This window comes from Zootoca vivipara, chromosome 17 (genome assembly GCF_963506605.1).
Source record: "Zootoca vivipara chromosome 17, rZooViv1.1, whole genome shotgun sequence".
Taxonomy (NCBI): domain Eukaryota; kingdom Metazoa; phylum Chordata; class Lepidosauria; order Squamata; family Lacertidae; genus Zootoca; species Zootoca vivipara.
In genome coordinates, this window is record NC_083292.1 from 38031406 (window position 1) to 38051669 (window position 20264).

A 20264-nucleotide genomic window follows, 5' to 3' on the forward strand; every position below is an offset into this window, starting at 1 on the left:
ACAGCCTTGAGGGTGAGAAACTTTTTCACTTGGTGATGGCGGTAAATGAGAGAGCTGATTCTGGGCCTCTTAGATTCTTAGAAACGCAGAATTTGCAGCTAAACTTATAAAAAAAATTATGCTAAAGAATCATCATCATCATGTTTATTTTACACTGGTCTTTTGGGCATTTCCTCTGTTAAAAGTAGAATAAAACTGATGTGAGATTTACCTTTCTTGTACCTTTCAGACAATACCTGAGCTGTGAGTTCTAAGCCACTATGGACACAAGTAAAAAACCCCACAAATAAACAAACAAAACCCAGATGCCCCCAAACATGATGATTTTATGTGTAGCGCGCGCGCACACACACACACACACACACACACACACACACACACACCTGTCTGCCACCGTTTGTTCCAATTGCAAATACAGAGAAGAATCAAGAGTTGCGTTTTCTCACACACGGTTCTATGACAGATCCCCTTCTAGCAAGCCTGGGCAGGCTTTATCTTCCTTAAAATATACTGTACATTTGATGTTGCCAGGGGCTTGTTTTCTAGTTACAGCAGCAGCAGCTACTGTTTCTGTTGTGACTAAATTTAAGGCATGATTGAATGACAGCCATACATAACCCCAGGTCACAAGTGTTTTGCTGAGTCTGGCTTCTTTTTCTGCAAAGCTGTGTTGACATTTCACTATCAACAGACCAGACACTTTCTTCTTCTTTGCAAAGTTTGATCCAAATGAGATCTCAACTTGAAAAAATACATCAGTCAAGCACATTCAGTGGTGGGCAGTGGGACCTCAGAGAGAGGAGGTGACTTCATTTGGAAAATTGTAACTCAAAACTGGATCTGTCAGCACTGGCATCTTAAGTTAAAAAATATTTTTGAAGGTCAGAGAGTGGGGAACAATGTTGTGATGTATCACAGCCCTTCCCCTAAAACGAAGATTCCAGTCCTTGTGGTTCTGAGTTAAACGGGACAACAGGAAGCTACGGTACTTTAATCTGAAGTAGACACTTGGTCCATCAAGTCTAGTATTGTCTCTAAACTGACTGGTAGCATCTCTTTGCGATTTCATAGGAGGGGGTCTCTCCCCGCAGTACCGGGAAATTCAAGGGATTGAGCCTGGGTCGTTCTGCATGCAAAACAGATGCTCCACCTCTGCACTACGGCCTTTCCCCAACTGCACATTCTTTTAATCAGAAGCACCACCTGATTTTGTAGGGAGTGGAGATGAGAGTTGGGAAGACACATTATTTACTTATTTTGAGTCTGGTGGGTCTCTGCAACAAAGAGATCAGCTGCAACATGATGGAAGGATAAAACAGCAACCGGTTTGCTTGTGTGTGTGTTTTTGGTGTGTGTGTGTGTTTTTTAAAACCCTAAAGTCAAACACATTCTTTAAACAGATTTGCATTAGGGTGTATTCATCACCTCCCCCAGCTCCTTTGTACTGCATTATGAAATGGTCTGGTGATAATTTCATAATAGGCGGTGAATGTTCTCCTTCCTCTTTTATTTATCTTTTAGTAGTTGCTTTGAAATCTGATCCTTAATAAGGAATCAGAGTTGGGCTTGAGGGTGGGGAGGGGGCAGAGAGAGGAGGAGGAGGAGGAAAATTCCTCTGTTTTTCTTTCCTCCTGCCCCCACCCCCCACTTGTGGTTTTGGTGGTAGTGGGTTGCTAGCTCATGAGCACCCAGGGCGTGTCTCCCTACGTCAGCCGATGACTCAGTTTTCGCCTGCCAGGCTCCAGCCTTATAAAAGAGCGCAGCAGCTGCCAGCAACAGCAGCTCAGGCAACAACAAGGAACAGAGAGGAACCACCTGGAGCCAGAAGCACAGCCCCTGAGAGAAGCAAGACTCCTCCTGACTCGGGACTGCTATGAAGATGCTGGTCCTTTTCCTGGCCTCTTGGCTAGTCCTGGCACAGTCTGCCACTCTTGAGCCAGAAGGTAAGCCTACACGGGAGCCCATCACAAACTATGACAGGTTGGGACCTTGCTTGCTTACTTGTTTCCTGTCCTCGCTTTCCCTGTTGCAAACTAGGGCTGGTGTCTGCAGGGCAAGGTGAGAGCTGCCAAACGAGAGCTGCACACTGGCATGGCGGCAGTGGGCTTTAGGTTGGCACTTTCCTCACGCCCTCCGTGTTGCCTATTAGCCTGGAACAACCAGTGCATTAGACTGCAAACGCACCATACCTTTAAAGCACATTTATTCCTCTATTAGCACCGCCACGCATAAACACATGGGAAATGTAGTTTGCCCCCTTACAGACCTATGATTCCAAGCACCCTTGAGAAACTACAGTTCCCAGGAGTTGTGGGTGGGGAAAGCCATGCACACAGCCTTATGTGGGTTAGTGCCATGCTCCTATAAAGCAAGGGGGACATTTTAAACTTCTGGATCCTTCCCTGCTTGTGCACTTCTTCTCTGAAACTGCCTATTCTCCCCCACCTTCCAGCTATTTTTTTTTACTTGGAGAGAGTACCTTATTGTCACTGGAGGGGAAAACCTCTGGCTGCATAGGCACCACACATTTCAGGCACACCCCCACCCCAAGGGAACTGTAGTTTGTTTAGGGCAGGCATCCCCAAACTTCGGCCCTCCAGATGTTTTGGACTACAATTCCCATCATCCCTGACCACTGGTCCTGTTTGCTAGGGATCATGGGAGTTGTAGGCCAAAACATCTGGAGGGCCGCAGTTTGGAGGTGCCTGGTTTAGGGTTCTGCAATCTACCCCAGTTTTCTCAAAGGTTTGGGTCTCCCTACCTTTTGAAATTTCAGGACAGCACTCATTTTATTCTCTGAGCACAGATCCAGGAGCTATTCACAGCCTGTACTTTATCTTTTTATGTTTATTTGTGTCGCTGGGTGCTCCGAAATCATTCGGCATTGTTCATCTCTTTCCTTAATCATGTTTCAGAACTGCTGTTGTCTTAGTGGCTCAGGCTGAATAAGGCTTCAAAACAACACATCTATCATCAGTCCTGTGATTTGGAACTGAAAACCAATTATTTACACACTTGCTGATCCTCTAAGTATTTGACAATTTTTTTCAAGGCCTCCAGGCAAAAAATCCAAACACTCTAGGCATTGTGAAATTTAGCACAACTAGGCGATAAATCATGATTTTCAGTAGCTTCAATCCCATTACATGTTGAACTTTGCTTTAACTGGAAAAAAATGTGGCACTGGTTTTGGATCTGAAAAATCTCCTGATTAACCTTGTGAAATCTGTCATCTTGTTTGCTGTTGGTTTTTTCCAGCCAAATTGTGTTGCAATGTTTTAAAATTTAAATGATTCCTTCCCTCTGCAAAAAAAAAGAGGAGAAAAAGAAGAAGTATCAGATACAAGAACAACTCTGGATTGAAGGGACACATGCCGTAACATATTAGATTGTAATGAATAGTACTGTACTGTGGTGTCCAAGATGCTTTGTGTATCTTGAGTTACAGAGAAAATAGAACCCTCCCAAAATGCATGTGTATGTGTGTCCCAACCAAAAATTTAAAATCCAAAACGTTGCCTTTTCTCACAGTAACCCTTTCAGATAGGCCACTACAGATGTTCCCATTTTACATATGAGGAAAACTGAGGCTGAAGCATTGGATAATTTGTCCCATGGCAGAGCCAAGCCCTGGGATCTAGGCTCCTGAGGTCTCCAAGCTTAGTCCGCTGTCTAGTGGAGCACAGTGGCTCTGATTTTCCAGCATGCACTGCATGTTTCCCTGAACCTCAAAGTAAACAAAGGGAGTGCAGAAGTTGGTCATTCATTTTGGAAGGTCTGTTGTTTCTTGGTGATTGCTTGGAGGACAAGCTGGGTTGCGGGGAAGGAAGGAAGTGAAGTTTCTGCTATTTATCACCTGGGATGTTTGAAAGCATCAGTGTGGTCAGGCCCCTTGCCCTCCTGCACAGCATAAACAATTGGCTACAGAGACCTTTTCAATAGTAGCATCCTTGGGAGCAGTACCAGTCAATCACACTCTACTGGGTGGTTCAGCAAGAGCTTTTGATCCCCAACAAGAATGACCCAAACACGCCCCCCATTAGATGCTGAAAAAGAACGTAGGGTGACCAGAAGTGGAATTTTGAAAGGAAGGACTTCTTATCCTGATTCTAGTACTGACCATCTGGTCTCAGTACATGCTCAGAGACACCCTTGTTCCTTAATTCTTAGCATATGTCCACAAGGTTCAGTCTCTATTGTGCACCTATCTCTTGTTGTTGGAACTTTGGATTTTTTAGTTAAAACAAAAAGCCACACACCACAAAGTAGATTCCACAAACCTGAAGTCTTTCTATACCAGACCTAGAACCTCCCTCCCTTGATGTGAGGGTAGGATGCTGCAACCACCCTGCCATCTTCTTGCTGTGAGGAGCAACCAGCAGGAATTTTGGCTGTGCAAATTGTACAAAAGCACTGCGCTGGATGTGAGAGTAAACTGTTACTTGTTTTGAAAAGGGGTGTGCACGTTAAGAACGCACATGTCAGGTGTAGCCCGAGACCTTGTGGTGGGTGACTTCCTCTAGATCTCATTCCCTCGGCACGCACAATACAATATTTACCTTCCCTAAGCAGGGAGAGGATTCTGAAGCCATTATTTGCAGAGAACTTAAAGCGGCTCTCGATGCCAGAGGACTTTTCCCTGCCACAATGGCAACGTCACCCTGCAAGACCAGAAGAATAAGCTGGCTTTTCTCATTCTGTCCCTAAACCAACTAGACTCGTCATACATGCATTTAAAGTACATCACTCCCCACAAGGAATCTTGGGAACTGTAGTTTGCTCAGGGTATGCTTAAAATGTATGGTGTGTGTGCAGCAATCTTCTCCTTCCAATCTGGTTACTATTGAGACCCTACACAATATTACATGGAAGGACACACATTTGCCAGAGACTTGGGATGAAATGTCATATAGCACATCGCTGGTCACTTACCGGTAGATCAGGGGTAGAGAAGCATCTCTGTGGCTTTCCAGATGTGGAACTGAGGAACTCAACTGGCCATTTCTCTCTCTCCGCCCCCCCAATTGCTGCACCTGTAGAATCTCTGCCTGTCTAGCACCTGTTTTTGAAGCCGCAGGAGCCATGCTGCAAAGGAATGGGTAGAAACCTTCACAGGAACTCAAGGACAAAATATGTATGAGACAGATAAAGTAGTCAGGCTGAGTCTGCCCAGGAAACTGGCCCCACGGAGCGAGCCAGACTTCCATCATTGCCGCAAGCGTTAATTAGCGGGTGGCAGAGTGTCTTGACTTCCTCTTCTTTTGGAATTGATTGTGCTTACTCATCCACGAGAGCTGCACTTGTAATTGACAAGAGGAAGTTGATTAACCAACCTGATTAACCGTAGCAAGAAAGACTTGGTTCTGGCACCACTTTTTTTTTTTTTTTTAAATCTATCCTACACAATGAGGCCCCTGGGCAAAACAATTTAAAATATTGGGGTTGTGTTCAGTGTTAATCCTACTCGGACTAGACCCACTGAAATTGAATGTGCATGACTGAGCTAAGCCCACTGTTTTCAATAGGTCTACTTTGACTAGAACTTGGGTTTGATACCATCCATAGGACAGTATCCTCCACTGCTTCTGAGGGAACTCGGGGCCAACACCTCCTTAACGCTGTCTTACCTGCCACTAGAGGCAGCCACGTAGTAGAACCGGCCCCAATCAAAGTCTCCCTTCTGTTTGAACTCTGCCCCAACCAAATCTGAGCAGAGTGGCCACATGGCTTAAGTCAAATATTAAGGAAATCATGTTCTTATGTTATGGTTGTTTGTTTTAATTTGGCCTTGATGCCCTGGGGGCCAAGTCCTGACTTCTCTCAGTACAGGGTACAATATTTTTGGGGGGGGGGGTATTCATGCAACTTCCTGATCAACACACCACTTCCACTCTGGAGTTGCGGTTAAGCATACCTGTGCTCTGCTACTGAGCCATAGCACTCCTCCTTTAAAATAAAGTAAGGTTCCAGTCCTCATGGTTCTGAAAAAAGATAGGAAGCAACATAGGAAGCTGCCTATGCCAAGTCAGAACATTGTTTTTAAATTGTGTGTCTCTTTGCCACCCTGGAAGCCTTAGAGATGAAAGGGAGGGGTATCCATTCAGTAAATAATGTTGTTGTTGCTTAAAAACATCTTCTAATCCCTCCTCCTCAATTCTCTCTTTAGTTATTGAACTTGGGATGCCAATTATGCAAGAGGAAATACTTCCTGACGAGATCCCACGGGAGGTTCTGCTTCAGAGGCCACTAGATAATGATGAACTGGAAGGTGAGGGTTCAAGGTTCTCCGTTCTAATTACAATCCATGCTGGGGATTGGGGCCAGTTTCTCCGGGAAAAGGTTATTCAAAAAAACCTTGGGCTGTGCAAGAAGAGAGAATTGTACAGGAACAGATTGGTGTATTTGTTTTGAATAGATAATACCAACCTGGGGTAGCTCAGTCAGAGCACGAGACTCTCTCTAATTTCAGGGTTTGAGCCCCATGTTGGGCAAACGTATGCTGCATTGCAAGGGGGTGGACTAGATGAGCCTCATGATTCCTTCCAACTTTACAGTTCTACAAATTTACCATGTCTATCTTATTGTTATGTAAGTCTGAAAGGGAAAGTATTGCCACACAGGGACCCAAATAGTGACTGCTGATGTCTCAGAAATTCTCAAACGCCTGTATTTATCCTTACAGGCACCTGATAACGAAATCTCCCGCAGAGTAAGAAATAATATTCATAGACTTATACTTCCACTGCCTCCAAGATAATAAAAAAACAAAATTAGAAATATTTAAAGGTTTAGTTTCAAAATGGGCACTTCCCAGCTAATGCACGTGAGGTGTGAGTGCGCCTTGTTTGATTTCCATCCCTCTCTTTCCTCTTCCCCAGAGTTTGACATCCCGCTGCTAGTCAATGGGGAGCCCCAGACACGGTTATCCTCTCCCCTCAACCCAAGGGGCAGGAGGCCCAGCTGCAACAGTGCCTTCGGGTGCACCCGGAACCCCCCTCGCTATAGACTGGACGAATTCCCACCTGCCCAACCTGACATCAGTAATATTGGCAACATCTGCAATGAAGGGAGGAAGAAGCTCTTCTACGGGCCCTGGAATTTGCCCCAGACAGGTTTCGGTCACCTCAGCCGCCAGGGAGATGCCCTCAACAGCATGGAGGACGGGCTGGGCCGGTGCTGCCAGCTGTCCGACAGCGAGAAGCTCCCTTGCTGCCAGAGTGTGGTGAGTTGATACTGTTGTTGTTCCTGGTCTGACGAATATGGCATTGCTGTGATAACGGGCGCACTTCTCTTAGGCACATTACAGGTCAGGAGGTGCAGCTCTTAAGACACATTATGTTCCTAGCTGCTCTTTGGAAAACTGGTTTTGAGCTTGAATTATTTCCACCGTTTATTTATATTTTGGGGAAAGTCTAAAAACCTCTCTTTTACGCTTTGTCGGTGTTGAAATCACACTACTGAGAATCTGGGTGAAAACTTTTAAAAAGGGACTGTTGGTTTGATCCCAGCCTCTGCAGACCGACAGTTCTCAGCCCAGATCTGTAAATCTTATGTGCCTATCAGGGTTGGGAAACATCTGTGGCCCTCCAGTTGTTGCCCGAATCCAGCTCCCACCGTCACCCAGCCATGCTGAATAAGGGCTGATTGGAGTCTCAGTCCAACATCTGATCAACTATTGTTGCTGTCAGTCTGACAAATACGGCAACTGCTGTAATACGGGGGCCTTGTGGGGGCAGGGGCTGCTGCTCTTAGGCATATTACAGGATGTTTTATCTCTCCTTGGAAAGACTGGTTTTGAACTTGAATTCTTTCCATCATTTTTTTAAAAGGCAGGAGGAGTCTTGCATGCATGGATTTTGTTGATGCTGAACATGCCCTACTGAGCATTTTGGTGGAAATCCCAGTCTCTAAGGTCTGGTCATTCTCACCCCAAATTTGTTAATCTTATGCTCTTATCAGGGTTGGGAACATCTGTGGCCAAGCCATTGTATTTCCTCATGCAGTAAGAGGAACGCAGAGGTATTCTATTCGGTAAAAGGTGACTTCTACACAACTGAGATCTGATGGCGAGATTCTAGGCACTTCGTCTGGGCTGTGAGAATGTGAATGAATGAACCACCCTTCGGTGGTGGTTGTGACATGCTCAGATACTGCACTGGTTGTGAAGGCCAACAATGCCTTTGTATGATGGATGCATCCTCAGCTTTTCAAAAGTTGGAGCAAAAAGCTAAGCCTCTATGGGACTCCTTTCAAAGGGCTTTTGGAGGTCCACACAACTTTGCACAGGTTGGCCTTTGAAGCTGCTTCTCCTCTCCCTCCAGATGTGTTGGTAGGGCATGCTGTGGTTGAGGCAAATTCACTCTTTACACGGCCAAAATCTGCCCTCAGTCTGCTGCCGCCTTGCACATCCCAGGACAGACAGAGACATGTGGTATCAAAAGCAGACCTCTTGAGTTTGGGCCCAGATTATAAAAGCTCTGCTTAGCCGTCTCATTGACCCATTAATCTCTCCCCACCCTGCTCCAGTGGTCAGATGTTCTGGAGCAGTTCTGCGACAAGGAATTATCGATAAAGACCAGGCCTTACCACTGCTGCAAGCTGGAAGGTGCCAGCCGGGATCGCTGCTTTGACGATGAGTCCCTCTTTCCGAATTACAACTTCAAGAGCTCTGATGGTCAAGGCCCATCACAGCCGGTCGCCTGCAGTGATCCTTCACGCTGCATACCCCTGGAGCAGGTCAACCCACCGAAGCTTCTACAGGTCACTTTTCCTCCTGGAGAGCCCACCAGCGCCAACATCAAAAATATTTGCAAGCTGCGTAAATTCCGCCCCACCTTCCCGGCCAGCATCTTCCCACGGTCACGTTTTGGCTGGTTGGTGCGCCGAGCCCAGGCTGTGAACCGCTTGGAAAATGCGTTTAGGAAATGTTGCCGAAAGGAGGATGCCGGCTGTGCCCACAAAGGGGTGAGTGAGTCAGGAGGCACGCCTGGAAGCTCCTGCTTGGGTCTTTTCCCAGCATGCATTTCTCTCCCAGCATTCCATGCTTTATGGAACACAAGGTGCCTCTCCCATGCAGCCAAAGCATCTGAGCAGTTCACAATGAAGGATTTGTCCTTGATTTGGGGTAACACCCAGTGTGGAATTTTGGAATTTTGCAGTTCTGCAGGCTAACCATTGGGAAGTTTGTTGCTTTTTCCAACCAATGAACAGGTACACGGATGTGTAAAGTGTGCATATACAGTAATGGTATATATTAGTAAATGCAAAAATGCTTTATATTAGGGAAACTGCTTTGCGAACACATACGTAGCATACGAAAATGGGCATATTAGGAAGAAACTGAAATAAGAGTGCTAGCGAATTTTCATGAGGACTGTAGAGAACTGAACTTAAGATTTGTAGACCGCAAGGAGCTGCAAGAAACTGATGGGTTTTTGCTCATCTCTAGAGGGTGTCCCTCCTTCATGACCTCTCCATTTTGCTTTGCTTTCCAGTGGGAAAATGTTATGACCCAGTACTGCAAGCAGGAGTTCTCTGTGAAGACCAGGCCACACTTCTGCTGTAAAGTCCCTGCAGGGGAGGCCCGTTATGGTTGCTTTGCCCGTTTGGCACCATACCCAGCCTACGACCAGGAAATTCAACAGGTCAACCTCGGTCAGGTCACCCCGGACCTCCTGGACTCGCTCTGTGGCCAATTCACGCTTCTCACCAAGCAGTAAGTATGGTTATTTATTCCGTTTCAGTTACTTACCTGCCCTTCCCCTTCAGGTCCCAGGTCGAGCTACAGCAATTTAAAGTTCAGTATCACAAACAGTTTCCAGTTTGTGGAACACTTGAACCAACAAGTGGCGGTCATGGGAAAGGGTGGCTCTTGTAAAGATATATAACAGGTATCAAAGGCCAGGTTTGAAAGGTGCATCTTCTTCCAATACATGACAGAAACTGCATAATGACAGTGCCGGACGCAGCTCTGTGGGGAGGGAATTCCTTGACTTGGGGGCTGTCACACAGAACTCCCAAACTTCTGAGGGCAGTGGAGTTTCAAGAGGGCTTCAGGCTTCTGCTGGGCTGTCAGGATGTAGAATGCAGGGGAGGTTGGAGAAGTTTGGTTTTCCGATTTGAGCCATGCACTTCTCCAGCTAGAAAAGTGTGTTTAAGAATGCCTATACTGGAGGGGGTGGGGTGGGAGTGTGAAAAGGGCATCTGTCAGTAGGAAGTGGTATAAAGATGCCATGTTTTGAGGAAAGCGTCTTACAAATAGAGCAGGCCTATCCAACCTGTCGATAGTGATCTACTGGTCAATCGCGGGACGTCCCTGGTCGATCCTGGTATCCTGACTCCACCCACCCACCCACCCAAAAAAAGCTCCACATTGGCTCATCCTCCCCCCAAAAAGCTCAACAACTTTGGTCAATCCAATGGGTAGATCACTGCCAGTTTTTCTATAGTGGGAGTAGACGACGACATGCCTGAAATAGAGTATACATTGCATGTAAAAATGTGTGCATATGCACACTAACACACACAGTAGTAGGAGAACCTGCAAGCAGAGGCGCAGCAAGCCCAGGTGGCACCCGGTGTGGAAATTTTTTTGTCACCCCCACCCCACACACCCCGCTTTTCTGGGGCACTGGCAAAGCTGCGTCCTCTTGGGAGCCACGGCTCCCGTCCGTCCCTTTCCCTCCCTTCCTCCCTCCCCGGCTCGCTGTAAAGCCGCAAAGCGGGAGCCGCTTACAGCGAACTGGGGTTGGAGGGAGGCTTGGAAGGGAGGCCCCAGCTCACCGTAAGCGGCTCCTGCTTTGCCGCTTTACCGCAAACCGGGGAGGGAGGGAGGGAGGGAGAGGGAGCCGTGGCTCCCGTCCGCCCCTCCCTGGCTCACTGTAAAGCGGCAAAGCGGGAGCAGCTTATGACGAGCCGGGGAGGGAGGGAGGCTGGGAGGGGCGGGATCCTCTGCTCGCGAACGGAGGATCCTCTACATGCGGTGGCTGCTCACGCCGCCGTGGCGGGGTGCCACCTTGTCACCCCCAGAGACATGCCACTGGGAGCGCACCGCCCCCCCACCCCATTGTGACGCCACTGCCTCCAAGAGCAGGAAGAGTCACTGTGTTTGCTGCCCTCGTGGCCTACTTTATAGGGTTGATAAGAGGGTGACAGGCTCTGAAAAGCTTGAAAAATGCACTGCCCTATATGCTTCTGATAATGACTGTTATTCCAACTGGGCGGAATACAGATTGCGGAGATTGCAGCCACCTCTGGTATCAACAATTTGCTTGCAGGCAGCAAGCCTTGAGTGTGGCTTTCAAAAAAGTTAAACTGTGCTGTTCGGAAATAATTAATTTAACGAAGGCTGGATAATTAAGTCAAACCTAGGGTTGTTGCTCCCTCTTGTGGCTGAAACCGAAAGTGATTTCTCTCTTCCCCTCCCCCTTGCCCAAACCATTCCCCGTCTACAGTTCGAGATCCTCATCCTCCTCCAGTCCACCTAGTCTTATTAGCTGAAGACAGGGAGGAATGGGAGAGAAATTCACTCCTCATGTTTGCTGTTTCAAATAAGCCTAAATTGCACTTCCAGGAATGATATGTGAATTGAACCACAGCCAAGATTCGTGCTTCTTCAAATTTTGCAGTGTGTAGAAAATTGCATATATTTTGTTGAAGCATACTAATAAAATCCATATTTTAGTGAACGTAACATACAGCTATGCATTATACTAGAGGAAATTGCTTTGCAAAGATGTGCATGTTAGGACAAATTCACACTGAAATTCTGATGAATTTTTGTGGGGACATTAAAGGAAAAAAATATTTGCAAGCTGATGTGGAAACATGATGAACTGAACTTATGGTTTGAAAAATTAGAAACTGCGGGAAACTGAAATTTGATAGAGTTGCCAGTCTCTAAATACAGATAACAGAAAATTTGGAGGAAGAAAGAAGAGAATTTTCCATCCAAAATGGTTGACGTGTTGATCAAGACTTATGTGTGGCATAAATGTTTAACTTGCCTTGCCCATCTGCAGGGCATTTTCCATTAGTATATTTTTATAACCACAACCACTTTTTCACATTGTTCTCCAGGAGAAACATCCCTGCTTTGGTCCAGAACATCACAGAACCCTGTTGCAAGTTGCAGGGCAATGAGAGGACACAGTGTGCTGAGGATGTGGTGAGTAATTGGTTGGAGGAAGCAGTTACTCATCTGTAAAGAACAAGGAAAGGGTTGGGGGGCGGTGTTGGCAAGGATCTTGATTTAGGAGCAGCCTAGTATGACCTGAGCACGAGGGGTTCTGCTTTTAACTTGTGTTTCACCCCTCCCTCCTCTGCCTATAAAAGAGGGGTGGGGACCTGTGACCCTCCAGGTGGTGATGGGTGGCAATGATGTCCCACCGCTTCAGAAAAGAGAGTAACACTGACGTCCCTGCCTCTTTAACTTGATGTGGTTATTTCTCCTCCCCCCAGAAATCCCAGTTCATTGTGGCACTCTGCAGCTCCCAGAAGAAGACTTGGAAAGACCCCAAGGAATGTTGTCCCCAGTTGGAGGGCGAGGCCCGCAGCAACTGCTTCAATGTCAACTACCTGAACAACGTGTCTATTGCTAGTTCCGTGCAGATCACCCGCCCAACGGTGCCGGTGCCGGTGCCATCCGTGTGAATCAGAACAGACTTTCCCCCTACTGCTGAAATGTGCCTCTTCCCTTCCTCTGTCCTCTCCTCTCTCTGGCTGGTTCCAGTTCCATGCTTCCAGGAAGTGGGTTAGCTGCTTCCCTGACCTATAGAGACCATCAACTATCCAAGACGTTGCTCCCTCCCCAAGACAAAGCAGGGAGGGGGGAGTGAAAAGCAATCTGCACACACTGACCTCTCACTAAGGGGGCCTCTGAAAGCCCTCACTGGTACGCACTTTAAATTCTAGGCAGTCGTGACCCAAGGAAAACATCTCAGTCCTTTTTTTTTTTTATTAAAGAAAAGGTTCTATCTGATTTTTGTCTTCCGTCACCAAAGTGCTAAAAAGGTGTTTTGATTCAAAAGGGGAGTTTGGGGGAAAGCAGAGAGAGGATTTCTCTTGCTAGGGAGTGCCTCCTCCCACACCACCATATTGGCCAACTGGCAAAGTTTAATTCATTCCCTTCAAACCAGACACCTCCAGATCTTCGTGAGATATCTGGAAGATCTTTGTCATCATCGTTATTTGGAGCTGTGCCTTCTGCTCCATAGTCTGCTTTTGGATTTGTGCAAAACTTAAGTTGATCAGGATGGTCTCCAATTAGGTGGATGGGTGCCAGTGCTTTTGGTTTTATAGTGAAGAAAGTGGAGCAGGAGCACAGGGCCTGAAGGATTGGAGAAGGGGAACTTTTATTTCTGAGCAGTTTTTCTGCTGATCTTAGGCAGGTACAGCCCTACCAACAGGGCTCTGGGAATCAGGAATGATTGTGGGGACGGTGGATAAAACAACAAGGAAAGAATTGGTGTGGTGTAATGGTTATTGAAACATGCCCAGAAAACACACTAGCCCAGAAGCAAACACTGTACAGGGGAGTTTGTGGATTACGATGCCAAGTCACACCATTGCATCTCGATCTTTGTTTCCCAGCTGTAACTGAGCTCGCAGAAGTCCATGTTTTCATATCGTAGTGAAGTGCTTGTACGGATATCTGCCCAAGGCAAAGGGCTCTAATAAACCACTTTTTAGATGAATCCTTTCCTTTGACTTCTTTATTTTACTTAAATATATATCTATTTGGGGAAATTTCACTGGAAAAAGTCAGGCTGGTTTACCAGCTCTGTTCCTGGTCAGGGATAGACATGTGTTAAGTGACCTTGAGGTTGGATTACTGCAATGCACCCTTGGTACCATGGTAGTTCTGAAATTCTCTCAAAACGCGTATGTGGCAATGAACAATAGGAGGAGAACAAAAGTGTTGGCTGTTCCTTCTCAATCACGCAAAGGGACAGGTCATGCCATTGAATGAAAAAGACATACATTACACAGACACACAAAGTAAGCCATCCACAGCAAGTAATTTTGCCATTGTTTTGGGTATAAGGAAGAAAGCAGCCTCTGATCGAAATGGCAAGAACAGCCACCAAATGGGTTTTGAGTGCCAATGCATTTAGCAAAAGTCAAGCGGAAATGGGTGCTTAATCTGGAACATTGGGGACACCCAGAACCGTGCCAAAACACACATGGCCACATAAAATATATTATTCACTATACCATATCAAATATCTTACAGAGTTTGACAGAAATAACTCATAAAGTTAAACGGAGTAAGCAGAAGACCCAGTAGATCAGTTCATTCACAGATAAGTTCATTCATGAGGTCCATACATGTACTAGCGTCTATTTGTCCAAACAGTCCACACAGGAGCTTGTTACAGTTGCACAGAATCCTTTCACAGAGTCTAGACTAGGATTTCCAGAATATTGGCCTTGTTTCGCCGTTCTGGGCTTCATCAGTGGTACAAGTTCTGAGTAATGCAAATAAATACAATGTCGTAGTCTCTCACATTTTAACAGGAAGAATAATATAAATACAGTACTATAAACAACTGTACATACCATATATCAGGCATCCCCAAACTTCGGCCTTCCAGATGTTTTGGCCTACAACTCCCATGATCCCTAGCTAACAGGACCAGTGGTCGGGGATGATGGGAATTGTAGTCCAAAACATCTGGAGGACCAAAGTTTGGAGATGCCTGCCATATATGATGTAACAAGATTGTGGGTCTAATAATAATAATAATAATAATAATAATAATAATAATAATAATAATAAATTTTTATTTATACCCCGCGCTCCCCAGTCAAAACCGGGCTCAGGACAGCTAACACCAATAAAATTACAATAAAACATAAAAAGCAATTAATTAAAATACAGATTAAAATACAATATTAAAATTTAAAATGCAGCCTCATTTCAAGTAGTCCATAAATCCAAACCATGAGGGAAGAAAAACACAGGGGTCAGACTAAGTCCAGCCCAAAGGCCAGGCAGAACAGCTCTGTCTTGCAGGACCTGCGGAAAGATGACAAATCCCGCAGGGCCCTGGTCTCCTGTGAAAGAGCGTTCCACCAAGTTGGGGCCAATACTGAAAAGGCCCTGGCCCTAGTAGAGGCCAATCTAGCCACCTTATGGCTCGGGATCTCCAGAATATTGTTGTTTGTGGACCTTAAGGTCCTCCGCAGGGCATACCAGAGGCGGTCCCGTAGGTACAAGGGTCCCAAGCATAGTAGTAGCTGCAATAAACAGCAACTGTTGCAATGTGGGGTTATATGGACAGGCACAATATTGATTTCAGTTACAGGTGTTGGCAATCCACAGATACAAAATTTATTTCTTAAAGTGGCCCAATTGGCACAGCAGAAGTAAAACGAACTAAAGGGGGTTGGACTGGATAGCCCTTGTGGTCTCTTCCAACTCTATGACTCTATGATTCTAAATCCATGCTCAGGTGTTATACATGTGAACATTTATACAAACTCATACACAACTATAATCAATTTCAATCTCCAGATCTAAGGTAATAGCAATCCACAGATACAAAATTTATTTCTTAAAGTGACCCATATGGCCCACAGAAGTGAAACAAACTTGGTCCATGCTCAGGTGGTGTGCATATAAACATTAGTACAAACTCATAAAAAGTAACTATAATCAGTTTCAGTATTCAGACCTGAGGGATGTAAGGAATTAAGTAAGAAAATAAATCTAGTTTCTTTCTGCAGGAGGATTTTTTTAGCTCGTTCTACAGGACCCAAATATGTCCAAATTACAAAAAATGTCAAGTTCTCATCCGAATGAGATGCTTCAATAAAATGTTGTACTAAAGGAGTATCTAGATCGGTGCTCTGATATTCTTACTTCGATAGGTCTGAGAGTATGACCTACATACAACAACCCACAGGGACATCTAATCACGTAAATTACATGTGGAGTAGCACCTGTGGCAAATGCCTGTAAAACGAACTTAAAACCTTCTTTGTTGGTAAAGTCTTTTACCTGCAGTGCATATTTACAGGAGGTACAATGCCCACATCTTAAAAAAAAAACCACGTGGAGGACTAGACAACGTGCATTGTGTGAGTGTAGATTTTAAACCAGGCATCCCCAAACTTTGGCCCTCCAGATGTTTTGGACTACAATCCCCATCATCCCTGACCACTGGTCCTGTTAGCTAGGGATCATGGGAGTTGTAGGCCAAAACATCTGGAGGGCCGCAGTTTGGGGATGCCTGTTTTAAACCCATATGCACCAATATATCTTTTAATAACTTTGTGCATCGTTTGGCAGAAAGGGGAATCATATCACACCCAGGGATGTCCTTAAGAATATGCCAATGTCGCCTAATAATTTTCTCGATTTCGAAAGTCATATGTTTATATTCTAGGGAAGCGTAAATACACAGAGATCTTATATTAACATGTGAACCAGATGTAAGAAGGGCCGACCTCTCTCTTAATTGTGTTTTTTGGATGACAGTTGTTATTACAGAATTTGGATAACCTGGTTTAAATAAAGATGCAGAAAGTATTTTTAAATGGGCTTTAAAGTCCTGTGAGTCCGATGAATTGCGTTTCAATCTTAGAAACTGACCTAAAGGAAGGTTATCTCAGAGATGTTTGGGATGATTAGATCTATAATGTAGTAAGGAGTTTCTATCTGTACTTTTCATATCAGGAAGCACTTTAATTCTTGATTGATCCACAAAAATTTCTAGGTCAAGGAAAGGTAAAAAATGTGGGCTTGATGTTCTTTCAAAGGTCAAGTGTGGACTTACACTATTGATCCAATGGTTGAACGGTTCAAAAATATCCCCAGAAAATATAAATATCAAATCATCTATATATCGACCATAAAACAAAATGTATTCACTGTATAGGTTATTATGAACAATGTGTCCTAAATCAAAATTTCTCATAAAGATCTTAGCCACGCTGGGAGCACATTTGGAGCTCATGGCTATACCTTGTTTTTGAATGAAGTACTTCGAACCAAACCTGAAAAAATTATTTCGATAGATAGAACTAAATCTAGAATCTCCATTAAAAATGCACTGGTGGAGAAGGCTGATTGTGATCAACTAGCAGTTCTTGGATTTGAGATTTTACTATATCCAGAGGTACATTGGTATATAGAGACGAAACATCCCATGTAGCAATTATACTATGTGGAGTGACATGCAAATTTTCAATAAGGGTTATAATATGTTTTGTATCCCTGATGTAAGACTGGGTTTCTTTAGTAAAGGGATGTAGAAATGTGTCATTAAGCAGTTGGTCCCTTACCTTTCCCGCCCTGACCTGGTCACAGTGATCCATGTGTCATCTCCAGGCTGGACTACTGTAATTCGCTCTACGCGGGGCTGCTCTTGAAGCTGTCCCAGAAACTCCAGCAGGTGCAGAATGCTGCAGCGAGGCTCCTCATGGGGGGGTCCCTGCCATGGAGCATATTCACCCAGTGTGTTTTTTTAAAAAAGATGTAGCCAATGTAACAGCTTTGCAACTTATCTGTAATGTAGACAAGCTTTTCCTCTGAAAGTATGAATCCATTTTTCTTCTTTTTGTGCCGCTATACTAAGGTTTCATGGCCAAGTGCCAAATCGATAGTAATGTTTATTTGAAAACTGTGTAAAAGAGGTTTTCTGGCAAATGAAATGTGACCAACGTAACATGTGACAATTCATTCCTAGACACCAGGCGTCAGCAAACATTTTCAGCAGGGGGCCGGTCTACTGTCCCTCAGACCTTGTGGGGGGCCAGACTATATTTTGAAAAAAAATATGACCGAATTCCTATGCCCCACAAATAACCCAGAGATGTACCGGGTATTTTAAATAAAAGGACACATTCTACTCACGTAAAAACATGCTGATTCCTGGGCCATCTGTGGGCCGGATTTAGCAGGTGATTGGGCCGCATCCGGCCCCCAGGCCTTAGTTTGGGAACCCCTGCTAGACACCCACAAAATACAGCAAAGGACTCCATAGCATGTGACATCTTATATACTTGGCAAAGTTTAATTCAATTCCTTCAAACCAGATACCTCCAGATCTTCCAGAGTGAGAATTTGGGGCCTCGAACTCTCCCAGGTCCTAGTCCAGGGGTTGGCAAGGTTTACCTCGCCTGGGCCAGTTCACTCCAGCGGAGATCCCTCTGTGGGCCGGATGGTGTGTGTGTGTGAGCGCCCACGCCCGTGATTTTCGGTGTCTGCGCCTGTGCAGTTGTGAATTCCAGCACCACAGAAGTGAGTCCCCACGCCATGCTGCGCCACTTTAGTATCTTGTGGGCTGGTTAAATGACCCCTGTGGGCCGCTTGTGGCCCATGAGCCTTAGGTTGCCAACCTCTGCCCTAGTCCAACACTAATTTTGGAGGGTCCGACTGTCCCAGAGTTGGGAAGGAAAGTGGGGAGACGCTCTCCTATGGCTTCAGCCCCTTTGGGCAGTGAAAAACCAACCATATCATATACTGATCCATCTCAGAATTGGGACCTTCCCCTCGCACACAGATTTGGATTTTATTTTATTTTATTTTATTTTATTTTATTTTTGTTCTAAGAAGACGTGCCGGTGAGCTAATCCTTGGCTTGTTGTTTCAAGGCTGACCTGTTTTTTCCAGCGACCAAAATAATCCCAGTTCCTTTTGTTTTGGAATGGCGAGAGAACGGACTTGTTTTGTGTGTGTGTGTGTGCAGGAGTGGGCGAATGAAACTTTGCACGATGGCAGTGAGGGACTTGGCACCCGCTGTGCTTAAAGCAAACAGTCCCGGGGGCCTCATGGTAACATATCGAGGAGGAGGGTGGGGCTGCGCACCGGGCAGCTCGGCCAGAAGGGTGGGCACCCATCCCAGGCAAACAGCGCACAGCTGATACAAGGCCCCCTTTTAACAACACATCCCCCTTTCAGGCCACAAAGTTCACAGGGGAAAGAAACACACAGTGTGCGTGTTAGAAAAACCCAGGCTAAGATCACAGGGGAGGGTCCTCCTAGGCCTGGACTAAACAATGGCCCCCTGGCTGGGGGGGGGCTGATCCACCCCCCCCACCCCTCTCCACAACACCCGGCATTGCCCCCACCACTCCAAAGCTAGTATAACAATGGCTGGTTTCTAAAGAGAGAAGAGTTGAATTGGAAGAGGGCAGGTGGGCAGAGGGTGACAAGAGCGGATGTGTCGTGGAGAATTGAACCTTATACATTACACTCATGAGACCACAAATGTACAGAGAGGGGAATGCTGCCTTGACATGACAGGAGCCATTTTTCAGACCAGGGAAAAAGGTTGAGGAAGAGTCATCTCTTTGTGGGGGGGGAGGGGGAAAATCCCCAACTCAACTCCAGACTGTCTCCGGAAAACGTTCTCACCTCCCCTTGCATAAATGTCACCTGAGCACCTTTGCAATCTTTCCAACAATATGCCTTGCAAAGATCTTGCAGCAATGGTATCTGCACATTCACACCAATCTCCTTGCTAAATCTCCACCTCAAAGTATTTTCCTTCCCAGAGAGAAGCTCTTGCCGGACCTTAAATCCCTCTTTAAATTGATCCAATAAAACTATGTTTTTGTAGGAAGTTATGTGTTTGATTGTATTAAGAGGGCAAGAGTTTTGAAAGTATTCTTTTTATATGTCTTATGCTGGACCCAGGTGGCGCTGTGGTTAAACCACTGAGCCTAGGGCTTGCCGATCAGAAGGTCGGCGGTGCGAATCCCTGTGACGGGGTGAGCTCCCGTTGCTTGGTCCCAGCTCTTGCCAACCTAGCAGTTTGAAAGCACGTCAAAATGCAAGTAGATAAATAGGAACCGCTACAGCGGGAAGGTAAACGGCGTTTCCGTGTGCTGCTCTGGTTCGCCAGAAGTGGCTTTGTCATGCTGGCCACATGACCTGGAAGCTATACACCGGCTCCCTCGGCCAATAATGCGAGATGAGCGCACAACCCCAGAGTCGGTCACGACTGGACCTCCCTTTACCTCCCTTTACCTTTATGCTGGAAAACTTCAAGACTTTAAAGTATTTTATTAACGTCTTCTTCAAAACGCGTATATATCTGTATTGCTAGAACGTAACCTTCCCTACACCACTAGTTATTGTATCTCTGTATTCCTTTATGTATGTAACGAATGTACTTGTTTCCTTTTCCAAGAATCAAACCCTATGTATCAATCTTTTAGAGTTACTGTACATTCCTATATTCAATTAAGTTACCCCCATGGTAAAAGTCTGTGAAGAATCCCTTGTTTCCCTCACGCTTTGACAGTTCCCCTTT

The 20264-nt window shown here is 45.6% G+C and overlaps 1 protein-coding gene across 1 annotated transcript; it reads left to right on the top strand.

The window, feature by feature from the left end:
• The first annotated feature begins 1742 nt into the window (after positions 1-1742).
• On the top strand, positions 1743-13694 carry LOC118076126 (extracellular matrix protein 1). The gene is made up of 7 exons (XM_035098712.2): positions 1743-1943; positions 6167-6268; positions 6879-7222; positions 8527-8964; positions 9495-9715; positions 12079-12166; positions 12460-13694. Exons 1-7 carry the CDS (start codon positions 1874-1876, stop codon positions 12649-12651), a joined length of 1455 nt encoding a protein of 484 aa, XP_034954603.2. The 5' UTR covers positions 1743-1873; the 3' UTR covers positions 12652-13694.
• Positions 13695-20264: the final 6570 nt, after the last annotated feature.